The 13,191-nt window shown below is 33.5% G+C and overlaps 1 protein-coding gene across 1 annotated transcript; it reads right to left on the reverse strand.

Annotated features, from left to right (window-relative positions):
• Positions 1-1,679: 1,679 nt before the first annotated feature.
• LOC111717998 (uncharacterized) lies at positions 1,680-12,802 on the reverse strand. The gene is made up of 13 exons (XM_023493464.1): positions 12,715-12,802; positions 12,170-12,230; positions 9,498-9,587; positions 8,710-8,853; positions 8,531-8,579; positions 8,281-8,350; positions 7,362-7,464; positions 4,339-4,447; positions 3,885-3,996; positions 3,417-3,521; positions 2,377-2,447; positions 2,081-2,179; positions 1,680-1,875 (listed from the first exon to the last, which is right to left on the reverse strand). Exons 1-13 carry the CDS (start codon positions 12,783-12,785, stop codon positions 1,862-1,864), a joined length of 1,098 nt encoding a protein of 365 aa, XP_023349232.1. The 5' UTR covers positions 12,786-12,802; the 3' UTR covers positions 1,680-1,861.
• Between the last annotated feature and the right edge of the window lie 389 nt (positions 12,803-13,191).

Below are 13,191 nucleotides of genomic sequence, written 5' to 3' on the forward strand. Positions count from 1 at the left end.
TAGTTGGATTTACAAAAAGGACCAAGTGAATATATGTGGTTAGTTTAGGTTAAGACAATTTATGGGCCGAGCGCTGTGCAACCAACTTATACAGTAGGTTGGATACCCTTTAACTTCTTTAAGTGCTTCGAACCTGTCAAAGTTGTGCATTCAACCTACAAAATTTGCGCTTTCGACTTACAAAAGTTGTGCATCCGACCTACTTGTGCATTAAACCTACTAATGTTGTACATCCGCGACCTACAAATATTGTGCATCTGACCTACAGAGAAGTGCAACTAACTTAAGAAAGCTGTGCAACCGAACTACAATAGGTAGGATACACTAACTTTTCATTCATTTAAATCTAAATTCATACTACAGAGTGTTAAAGTGTAACTTAACTATTTATAAAAAATCTAGAATTTAGTGACATTGAAATTATAATAAAAAAAATCAATTTACTCCTAAACAATTGAAAATTTGAAAACTGTTTTTACCATGAAATAGTTGCATTCAATTTCTTACAATCCAATTCTCTTGAAAAATCATAAAATATTTTTAAATATTACCTTAAAAACGTATTTTTATGCAGTTGAGGTTTCGTGAATATACACTTGGTATGAAATTTACGAAAAAACATATTTTTAGTATTCGTATCAAACTTTTAAACTTAAAAAATACAATTTTTAAGTAAAGAATAACCAAAAAAAAATACTTAAAAATACGTAAAATGAAACCTATAAACTTAGAAAAAGTATTTGGTTTGAATTTTACGAAAATTTATACGTGTTTTTAAGTTTTCATCAAACTTTCAAACTCTGTAACGAAAACAATTATTTAAGTAAAGATAAAACCGAAAAGATATGAAAAATAAAAACTTAGAAAAATTTACTTGGTATGAAATTCACGAAAATATATGTATTTTTAGGTTTGCAAAACAAAAAAAAAACAATTTTTAAAGTAAAGAAAATACCGAAAAAAATACATAAAATTATGTAACATGAGAACTAAAAACTTGATAAATTACTTGGATACAAAATATTCGTAAGTATTCGTATAAATACTGTTTCAGTCGGCTAAATTCAGTGTATTAAACTTTACTATCGTAATTCGTAGGGGATGGTATATTAGATTTTATTGCAATAACATGTAAAATGTAGACCCTGGCCTCTGCAGTCTTGACAATAAGCAATGGACCCTGCCTCACACCGACTATTTTGCAGACTTAAGACTCTCTGTGGCCTTTATACTTCTTACGACTTTGGACAGGGGTCGAGTCCCAGTGATGATTGATGTTATCCTCCTGACACATGCATCCTCCTTCCTGGAGTAGAAGGCGTAGAATGGAGTTGATGCCCTCTCCCTCGGACTTTGTTATCAACGGAGTAAAGAGTAATCCTGGTTTAATATTTCCTTTTTAAACTGCTGGCTTAGCGGTCATCTATGCAATATCATCTTTGAAACACACCTTTATTTAACCTTTTGCTCATGATACTTTAAAGAAAAGCTTCAATCTCTGTTTAGGTAAAAGAAAGCCGTACAACTGTATACTTTTTATACCTCTAGGGTTTTTTAAACTATTTAACACTTTTGGAGAGTGGACATTTATGATCATTATAGATTTATGATGGAAAAAAAATTGATCAAAATAATTAATAGAATAAAAAAATGAAATTTTTAAAATCCTATATTTATAATTAAGGTAATAATATATTTATTTTATTTCATCAACACATAATAAGAAATTCTCTGGTTTTTAATACTTTCCGGTCACATCATACAAAAATAAATACAATAAAAATCTTTGATCAGGCAAAGACGAGTGAAGAGGTTGGAATGCACTCTATACCACGTGTATATTCGTAAATGTTTGCCGCATTTAGTTGGAGACACCTGAATCAAAAGATATTTGTTAGTCAGTCAGCACTCAGCATAAAGAAATCCATTCAGTTCATATAATTTTTAAATAATTGTTTAAATCATTGCACTTTATTCAGCCAAAAAAAATTAAATAAAAAAATCAGACATAAAAATAATCTTTATTTAAAGGTATTATTGTTAAATTTATACTCAGATTAACTTTATAAAATTTACTAACCAACTTTCCCGATGTTTTTGCCAAGTACATAAGATCTTATTGCTATTTGATCAGCAATTCCAACTTCTTTCCTTACAGGCTTAGCAGGTGCTGCAGGCTCTAGTAAACAAGAAGTTAATTTCCTTCAAGATAAAAGTTAAAATTGACTCAAAATCTCAGAAAATAATAATGAAATTATATTTTTCTCAATAAAATTAAAATTGTCTCCAGGACTTTATTATTTTTTAATTTAAGTAGTTAATGATGACTTGGAATTTTGGTTTGGTAAATTTTGTTTAAATGAATTTATGGTCAACCTTCTTTCTTGGAAGTTCTTGGTTTAGGAGCAGGGAGAGAATCAGAACTAAGAAACTCTTCGCCATTAAATCTGAAATTATTTGTTATATTATCATGATCAGACTTTTCTAGTATACTTTAACTGGCATAGTTATGTAAATGCTTTGATTTTCTATACAAAAATTACTAAAAAGATTCAGTTCAAACTTTTACAACTAGGGAAGGGCAATTTTTAAATGTTAAATTAAATGTTAATCCAGAACCTAATAAATCTGTTAGTTTAACAAACCTATGTAACTTAAAAAATCAATCTTTATGCCCAGAACTTATTGTTAATGAAAAGATAACTTTTAAATCCGTAATATTCTTCATAATATTTGAATTTACATCTTGGGAATGTTTTTCTGTTTTAATTGTGAGCTTTTTTCTAGTAAGTGATTTAACAAGTCATTCAATACAATTTGCCCATCCCTTAGTTAAACTATGATTATATAATGCTTCTAGTTTAGAGTCTAATCAAAACATTTACAATAATTCACAAAGACAAATTCTTCTAAGTGGTGTGTTCTAAGACTTATCCGCGATAAGGTCCCAGCATCTGATTGAAGAACCAATAATTGAATCCGTTTGATTTTATCCCCATCTCATGGTCTATATCCAGCAAGTGAGTTTTCCTAACCAAAACATATGCTTTGGAATCAATTGGCTTAATTTAGTATTTTTGAAATTGCACTTGAACTCAAATTGTGCCAAACCATCTACAGCTTATCATACTAACTGGTCAAGGATTTGCAGCCAAGTTTTAATTGCTATTAAATGGTACATTATGAAAACATATCAAAATCCAATTTTTGTGATTCTACTCCTATGGATGTTGCATTTACTATGATCATTTAGATTATACCAAAATTACAATTAATAGCATGTAATTCATAGTGTCAAATATTAAGTTAGATTTAAAAGACACCACAAGAGGTCAACCTTTCTGGACATTCTTTATAAATTCCTTTGAAAAACAACCATTACCCCTGGCCCTGCCACTAATGAAGAATGAGTTTACCTGGCAGCCCTTATTGGTTGGTAGGGAGTGGTTTCCAGCAGGTTGACCTGTCTTTGGAGGTCATAGTAGGCTGGGTCAGAGGTAGGAACAAAGGGACGGGTGGCTCTATAATTCAGATATTACAATTAAAAATAATTGAGGTTTTGTTTCAAGAACTGGCTTGTTGTCTGACTTTTTTTGGCATCTTGTACATAAAAACAGGCTTACAGGCAACAAACAAAAAGAATAATTGTAGTGATACTTTTTATTATTTGATGAGTTAGACGTAAAAACTTATTTATTTTGATTTTTTTCCAAAAAGATGCTGCAGGTTGGCATCCCTCACATTGGCGGTTTAATCAAAATTGAAGGGGATAGATACCTATTCTTATAATCCTTTACTAATCATTAATTTCAAGAATCAGACTTTAATCAATTTCAGATTATGGGACTTATGAAAATCCTGACTTAAGGTGTAATTAAACTGACCTTCGGGTCATATTGAGATCCTGCTCTATACAGGCAAGCTCGTCAGACATGCTGCACATCATCATATCCTCGGTCATCTGATGAGGCATTGCTGGAGGTTGGAGGACAGGGCCTAGTCAAGTGAAAAAAAATTAAAGAAATGTCCACAATAAATAAATGCAAGGGTTCCTACACTAAAAAATTAACTTGTAATCAATGGATAATGATGTTCAATACGGATTTCTGACCATTAGTTTACGGAAATATCTATCTATTCATTGAGTTATAAAACAGATTTACTTCGAATGGCATGAGCTCTTTACTTAATCCAATATCAATATAACATGGAACATAAAGTATATTCTGATATTTAATGAAAGTGATATGTTGGTGATCATAGAAAAGAAAATGTTTTGATAAAATCGCATAGAAAGAGGGGCTTTTTTGTCAAACAAATTCTTTTCAATGTTTTTACCTCTCCATTGCATTGGTTGGTGCATTGCTGGTTGGTGCATCTGCATTCCTTCCATTGCACAGCTTTGCTGGAACCTTCTGTTTCTCATCTTTATCTTTGATAACTCATCCTGGACAGTAAAATAGTTGTACAATACAACAGTACAATTGCTGTACAATACAACAATACAATGTTTGTACAATACAACAGTACAATAGCTGTACAATACAGCAGTGCAATGATTGTACAATACAACCTTCCAATAGTTATACAATACAACAGTACAATAGTTGTACACTACAATAGTACAATAGCTGTACAATACAACATTACAACGTTTGTACAATACAACCGTTCAATAGTTGTACAATACAACAGTACATTAGTTGTACAATATATCAGTGCAATGGTTGTACACAACCGTACGCTAGTTGTACAATTCAACAGTACAATAGTTGTAAAATACAAAAGCACAATAGTTACCCAATACAACAGTACAATAGTTATACAAGACAATAGTACTATAGTTGGACAATATAACATTACAACTGTTGGACAATACAACAGTACACCAGTTGTACACAATACAACAGTACAATAGTTGTACAATACAACAGTGCAATAGTTGTACAGTACAATAGTTGTACAGTAAAACAGTACAATATTTGTACAATACAACCGTACACTAGTTGTACAATACAACAGTACAACTGTTGGACAATACAGCAGTATAATAGTTGTACAAGACAACAGTACAATAGTTGTAAAATACAACAGTAAATAGTTTTACAATACAATAGTACAATAGTTTTACCATACGATAGTAAAAAAGTTGTGCTATGCAAAAGTATAAGAGTTGTACCATACAATAGTTCAAAATTTTTGTACAATAGAATAGCACAATATAATAATACAGCAGTTCTACAATACAACAGTACAATAGTTGTATAATACGATAGAAAAATAGTTGTACATTACAAGAGTGCATTAATTTGTTTATATAATTTGGTCAGTAGTCAGTTCAAAAGTTGTGCACTGTTATACAGGCAGTTTAAAAGAATTGTACACTCTACAGGTGTTGAAAAGTTGTACACTCTACAGGTGTTGAAAAGTTGTACACTCTACAGGTGTTGAAAAGTTGTACACTCTACAGGTGTTAATTTGTAAGTTTGGAAATGGTACAAGTTAAGGAGTTCTACCATTAAACAGATATAAATGTAGAATGTAGATAACATTCAATATATTTGATACTAACTCAAGTGCCCTACCTTACCCTTACATAATCGAATTTTAAAGAAGAAAAAAATTGATTTCTGATGAAAAAATAGTAGCCTATTTTACTCTTAGGGTAGCCAAGGGTTCTTTAATTATGTCAGCCAATTCAGTCCAGCCGTTTGGCCAGCTATAGAGAACATAAATATATATACTGGACAATTTAAAAAATAATTAATTCTCAACAAATATTTACAATTCGAAAGAAATATAGTCATTCATGAATATCTGGTGAGCATTGCGATATTATTTGGCATTGCATATATTTTGAAAATATATTTTGTTTTGTTTGCTGAAGTTAGAGGACTGTCAGCGTAATTTTAGTGACCCTTCATGTAAAGATGACAATGCCAGATATACAACGATACCCTTGAAGCCTTAATCTTTTGAAAATTGTGGAAGATATTGTCGTTTTTCTGACTCGATAAGTGTTAATTCAAATAATTTCTCCAACGCTTCTTCTAAACAAGTAATGCGCAAGTTACTTTCGCAAAGAACCAGCAAATGGAAATAAGCAGTTTAAGAAACAAAAACATTGATATCTAATTCATACTTGATTATGCAAAGTTTTCAAGGGTACAGTTATAAATGGGCCTGGCCATCTATGCATGGAGGGTCACTTGAAATTACGCTTACAGTCCCTTTAAGCCTAGAAAAATATATGAAAAGGACGGAGTAAAATAAACATTCTGCCTTATATTTATTTTCATGTCTCGAATGCACTTTAAATGCTATTCATTCATTTCTATTTATTAGCTCAGTCCTCAGTCTATTGTTCTGTATAATACGTTGAAGTGTACAAATACAGGGCTAGTTTTTCTACAATAATAACCAGAACACTCTGAAATAGAAAAACGACTTTTAGAATCAAGTTATAACTTTAACAGGCCGATGAGCAATAGATAGTGAGTTGGTCACAGCAGTTGTGCAGTGTAAACAGACTCATTTCACTAAATTAGCGATTTAATAAGTAATTAGTAAAACTATTTTCTTTGTATTAACATTAAATACACGTAAGTAATGCTATATTGTTGTCTTCCTTTTCCATTGTTTTCAGGTTATCACTGTATGTACATTTTAGTGAATTTTTTTTCTCACTTTTTAATTAATTATAGTACACAGGCACATCATTAATCCTACAGGAAGGGATACTCTTAACTGTATTAAAGTAAATTTTAGAAATATCAACATTAAACTTGAACTATTATACATGAACATATATACTTGAAAATATAATTGAACTTTTCTATGAACAATAAACATATACTCGAACAGCTTTTACTACCTGAACTACCTGATCTACTAGAACTATCAGTACTTGAACAACTCGAACAACTTGAACTACCTGATCGACTTAAACTATCAGTACTTGAACAACTTTAACTATTTAAACTACTTGAACTACCTAACCTACTTGATTGACTTGAACTACTTGAACTACTTAAACTGCTTGAACTACCTAACCTTCTTGATTTACTTGACCTACTTGAACTACTTAAACTGAATGAAATACCTGACCTACTTGATTTACTTGACCTGCTTGAATTACTTAAACTACCAGTACCTGGTATACTTCAACGCTTAGTACTTGAACTACCTAAACTAACGAAACTACTTAAACTATCTGATCTACTTAAACAACTTAAAACTAACATTACCTGAACTACTTAAACTACCAGTACCTGAAATACTTGAACTACCGGACCTACTTAATTTAACTGAACTACCTAAAATACCTTAACTACCTAGTCTACCTAAACTTCTTGAACTACCTGTGGGTATGCAGCAGCATACGGGTTGTTGACCTCAGGTAGGTATTGTTGATGCTGACCAGCATCATAGAACTGCTGCTGGTCAGGGAGACGGGATACAAACCTAAACAAACCATGAAGACATTCCAAATTGATGTAGATATAATATCAGCAACAGCTCTTTTAAACAGATGGCAAGTTTTTCTATTAAGAAAGTCTTTGGTGTAAACCATTTGTTGATCTAAGATTGCTCATTGTCAAGCATTTTTTGTCAAGGACTATGGAACAGTGTTGAGAGGAAACCTTGCCACCACAGATGTGATCCTGCTGGCTTTATTTGTGTATCATGTATTGTTCAATCTTTGTATGAGAATCATATCTGAGATGTTTACCATTTCAGATATTATACAATGAGCTTGAACTCCATTGATTATATAAATTGCCAATAGAACCATCAGGAAAGCATCTTTATCATTTTATCATTTATTTATATTTTGTTCTTTGTTGATATTCAGATTGATCTGAAATAAGTATTCTATATTGACATTGATAGATGCTTGTACCAGATTTTCAATCTGTACAAGACCTGCCTCAGCGGGAACAAGATCTTATGTGCTATCTGTTGCAGATTAAATACATGAGGTCTCAGATTAGAACCGGACGTTCTATAAGTGTGGAGAATAGGGGCGTGGCCAATATGCCTCGATCAGGCGAATCCTAAGGTTCTTAGATCAACACCATGGCACACCACTCTAAAAGTTGCAAGATCTGAGCCGGTACAATATATATTCTATGCATATATAGTCGTACTGTCCTGTCTGGACTACACAGTGTAGGAATTATGTATTTTCAGATTTAATTTTTATATTAATTAGAGTTTTTGTCGTTCGGTCCCTTTAGCGCCTACAAGGACTGGGTGAAGGGTCTCTTTAATACTTACCAAGGGTCCTCCATAGGGCTGGGTGTAGGGTTCGGGCGGAACTTCTGCATATCTGCATCAGCAAAAGATCCTTCAAAATTTGAATCATGGGCATTTTGTTTAAGTTTCTCAATTTTATTTATTGAAAAATTTAGTTTTTGATTTTATTGAATATTGTACAGGGCAAAACTGATTTAAAGTTTTTTAAGAATTAGAAGAAAATAAATAGAATTTTTAAATGCGTTAGATTTAAAATTTTTGACTATGATTCCTTCGAATGTGGTTGGGTGCTGGATAAGCTTCCTCTTCCATTCTCCTCCCTACAAGCAGGACAAACATGATAATATGAAAAATAAACATTAAAAAAATGTTTAAAAGTCCAAGCCTTATGTGAAAGGAACTAATATCTAAATATGTGGGAACAGGTTTTGGGAAATTGTTTGTATGAACCTGAAGAGCTTGGTGCTTCATGTCCCTCTCAGGACGCATTGCCTCCAGAGCATTGTCACACTTGAGCCCTGGTGTGTAACGAAGAGGACGGACAGGACGGGAGGATTCAAACCCATGAGGTTCAGAGTCCTGGAGACCAAGATCCTAGTATAAAAGATAGTATAAAAATGGTGAAAATAAGAAAAATCGTATAATACCGTACACCGGGAATTGTACTGTATCACCATACTCGGAAAAGAACGGAACAGAACGAACAATTTAAAAAAATAGGAACGCACAAGATATTGCTATACTCTATCTAGAAATGCCATGGTTTAAACTAACTACTCGGTCCTTAGCTCTGCGATCTGACCTATTTGCAATCTACTCGGTCCTAGCTCTGCAATCTGACCTATTTGACCTACTCGGTCCATCTCTGCAATCTGACCTATTTGACCTACTCGGTCCTTAGCTCTGCAATCTGACCTATTTGACCTGCTCGGTCCTTAGTTCTGCAATTTGACCTATTTGACCTATCTAACATATATTTTTGCGTTTTCTCTTTTCACTTTTTAGTCGGCATATGAGTTTTATATGAAAAGTCAACTCCAAACTTAAATTAAAATATTAGAAACCGAACTCATCTCGCCCTGGTTAGTCCAGGGTGAAGTACAGTAGACAGCGTTTACAACAATACAATAAAGTTTACGAATAAACAAAGAACCTGTTAATCGACAACTTTTCTTTGAAAAAAAGATTGTCGTCTTCATAGTATTTATCTGTTGATATGACGACTACTGTATCTATACCTTGTTCCTTCTGATTCCTTGGATAACTTCACCGCCGCCCAACTGAACGTTAGTCATCCGACGGTTGTTAACCGTTACATGGGGCATTTCCTAAAAGTGAAAGTATTGTTAAAATCATGCATTTAAAGGGATGGTTTTATACCTTTATGAAAATACTCCCTCGATCAACTTCTAAAATGCGTAGGTTTCAGCCTATATCCACTTTTTCCTTTACAGTCCCTTTAAGATCGATGTTCTAATCAAATTAAGTTCATGACCATTGCAAATTGTCAAATATAAAAATGACGGCGTTTTAAAATCAGAATTTGCATTGAAAAACAAGATTTTTAGTCCTGATAAGTTAGGCGACGAGAATCCTCAAGACTTGGCCTGGAAATTGGCTTCAAGCCAGAAGAATACCTCATTCACTAGGCAATATGCCTTTTTAGAATTCAGCCTAATAGGATATTCATGAGATGGGGGGACGGCCAACGGGAGGGTGAGGGGGGAGATGTGATTGTCATAAAGTCAATCAAAGATAGATAAAGAGTCAGGGTTACCCACAATTAGGAGTGTTTGTATAAAATGCCTTCTTTTTGAGCGAAAATTTTATGTTTTTTTAAAAAGAAAATGGTATTGAAGGTTTTAAAAGCTAGTTTTTGTACATTTTCTTTACACTTTTCAGATTATTAAATGCCTTTTTTTCGAAATTAGAAAATGTAAATACTTTCAAACTAGAGGTTTTTGCAGTAGTGAGANGAGTACAACACTTAGATGCAGATTCATCCACAGAGTACAACACTTAGATGCAGATTCATCCACAGAGTACAACACTTAGATGCAGATTCATCCACAGAGTACAACACTTAGATGCAGATTCATCCACAGAGTACAACACTTAGATGCAGATTCATCCACAGAGTACAACACTTAGATGCAGATTCATCCACAGAGTACAACACTTAGATGCAGATTCATCCACAGAGTACAACACTTAGATGCAGATTCATCCACAGAGTACAACACTTAGATGCAGATTCATCCACAGAGTACAACACTTAGATGCAGATTCATCCACAGAGTACAACACTTAGATGCAGATTCATCCACAGAGTACAACACTTAGATGCAGATTCATCCACAGAGTACAACACTTAGATGCAGATTCATCCACAGAGTACAACACTTAGATGCAGATTCATCCACAGAGTACAACACTTAGATGCAGATTCATCCACAGAGTACAACACTTAGATGCAGATTCATCCACAGAGTACAACACTTAGATGCAGATTCATCCACAGAGTACAACACTTAGATGCAGATTCATCCACAGAGTACAACACTTAGATGCAGATTCATCCACAGAGTACAACACTTAGATGCAGATTCATCCACAGAGTACAACACTTAGATGCAGATTCATCCACAGAGTACAACACTTAGATGCAGATTCATCCACAGAGTACAACACTTAGATGCAGATTCATCCACAGAGTACAACACTTAGATGCAGATTCATCCACAGAGTACAACACTTAGATGCAGATTCATCCACAGAGTACAACACTTAGATGCAGATTCATCCACAGAGTACAACACTTAGATGCAGATTCATCCACAGAGTACAACACTTAGATGCAGATTCATCCACAGAGTACAACACTTAGATGCAGATTCATCCACAGAGTACAACACTTAGATGCAGATTCATCCACAGAGTACAACACTTAGATGCAGATTCATCCACAGAGTACAACACTTAGATGCAGATTCATCCACAGAGTACAACACTTAGATGACGACCAAAAACTCATTAAATAAAACCACTTGAAGGTTGACTTAGCTCTTTATCTTGAATAATAACCAAAGATAAAGATAGATTTCGCATAAGACGACATTTTTCATCTTGAAAGATATAAATGTAAAGAAATGTTTTAAAGATATTCCTATTATATAGATTTATAGGTCGGTTGTGAACATTGGCTGTTCTTATGTCATTGCGTACTTGTGGTGTACATGAGTTCTGTAGAGAGAAATTTAAGTTAGTTTAGTCCCTCTCATGTCCTTCTTCAGTTCTCGTCAATATAATATATTGCTCAGTGAAATTTTGTTTTTCAAATAGTTCCATTCCCGGAGTTATTTTACACTCTATTATGAAATCCATTAAAACACCAAACCACCCCGCTTATTATTTAAGTACACTTTGACCCCTAGAAGTATGAGTTCGCGGATTCTTGGTGATTTTGCGTACATGAGCTATCTATGTTTATTTATTTATCTATGATAATAACCGTAACCTAACATCCTGAGTGAAAATAGAAAAAAAACACGTTTAAAGTTGCAGCCGTACTGATGGGCAACATTAGTTTTTTGAACTTTTTTAAGGTTTTCAGACTTACAAAAGGCACAACAAAAATTTGTAAAGGTTTCAACATTTTAAAACTGTGTTCTGCAAAAGTTTGCTTTAATGAAACAATGCAAAATATCACAAGAGAAAATATTAGGTAAAAAACGATCGATTTAATACGATCGTTTTTCGTTTGATTTTTGGGGGGAACGGTAAGAATATAAAATTTAAACTTTTATTTTCAAACTCTGGTATTGGCGGTAGTGAAAGAGGTCTCAGATTAGAACCGGACGTTCTATAAGTGTGGAGAANCCCCTACACTCTAGAACTAAACCTCACTTACAAGATTTGATTTACGTTGGGGTTCCTCTCCATAGTAGCTCTCCATCATGTTCCCTGCCACCCTAGAATTGTAATTTTTTAAACCATGATTTTTTTTCAAATTTATGATCTTTGCCACTTATTTGATGATTCACGGATGTTATGTTGCGAGTAAAAAAAGTATGTCTTAAATAAAGTGTTTCTAGTAATGTTTCTTCAAATCAACCTGGTTTTCGGTGATCTGTACATGTGCCATATTTTGAAGTTGTACTTTTAACTCTTTCCTTGTACATATTTCTTTAGTTATGGCATCTAAATTGTCTTCATTCAATTCTAATGATTTTTTAATATCTGATATATGTGCCAAAATTTTGCTTTGTACAGCGTACAATGTAAAATATACAGTTATTCCTGTACATCATACTACGTGGTACTACATGTACAGTGTATATGTTGACCCCTGTACTCCTATTCTACAGTACTACCTGTACATGTTGACCCCTGTACTCCAATTCTACAGTACTACCTGTACATGTGGACCCCTGTACACCTGTTCTACAGTACTACCTGTACATGTTGACCCCTCGGCAGCTGACAACGGAGTGGGGAAATCTATCCTGCTTTCCCCAACACAGCATCCAGGGACCAGGACAAACTATACAGGGGCATACAGAAACATTAACTATAAAGAGGGGGGGGGGGTAAAAGGAACCATCCAGAGAGACCAAAAAACTGGGAAACAGACAAAGGACTGTTAACTGGTAAACTCAAATTATGATTATTATATTCCAATTGACTTGAAATCAAGCATCACTTATAGTACACACAGACCCACATTTTACCCTGTAGGTATAAAATGCCCCAGTTTTATAAAATAAAAGTATATAGTGTCAAGTTCTAAGGTAGTGAGATTCATGAAAGAAATAAAAAAGTGAGATTTGAAAATCCAAAATGAGAATAAAAAATTTTAACTTTTATTTTCAAACTGTGGTATTGGCGGTAGTAAGATTTCAAAATCCAGACGTTCTATAAGTGTGGAGAATA

Source organism: Eurytemora carolleeae, unplaced genomic scaffold, assembly GCF_000591075.1.
Source record: "Eurytemora carolleeae unplaced genomic scaffold, Eaff_2.0 scaffold1053, whole genome shotgun sequence".
NCBI lineage: Eukaryota > Metazoa > Arthropoda > Copepoda > Calanoida > Temoridae > Eurytemora > Eurytemora carolleeae.

Coding starts and splice junctions, on each gene's coding strand:
- LOC111717998 (XM_023493464.1), bottom strand. CDS start 12,785: ATGCTGTGTTGGGGAAAGCAGGATAGATTTCCCCACTCCGTTGTCAGC. Junction 3,522..3,884: donor GATCTCAATATGACCCGAAG/GTCAGTTTAATT, acceptor TCTGAATTATAG/AGCCACCCGTCCCTTTGTTC. Junction 2,180..2,376: donor AAGAACTTCCAAGAAAGAAG/GTTGACCATAAA, acceptor CTTGTTTACTAG/AGCCTGCAGCACCTGCTAAG.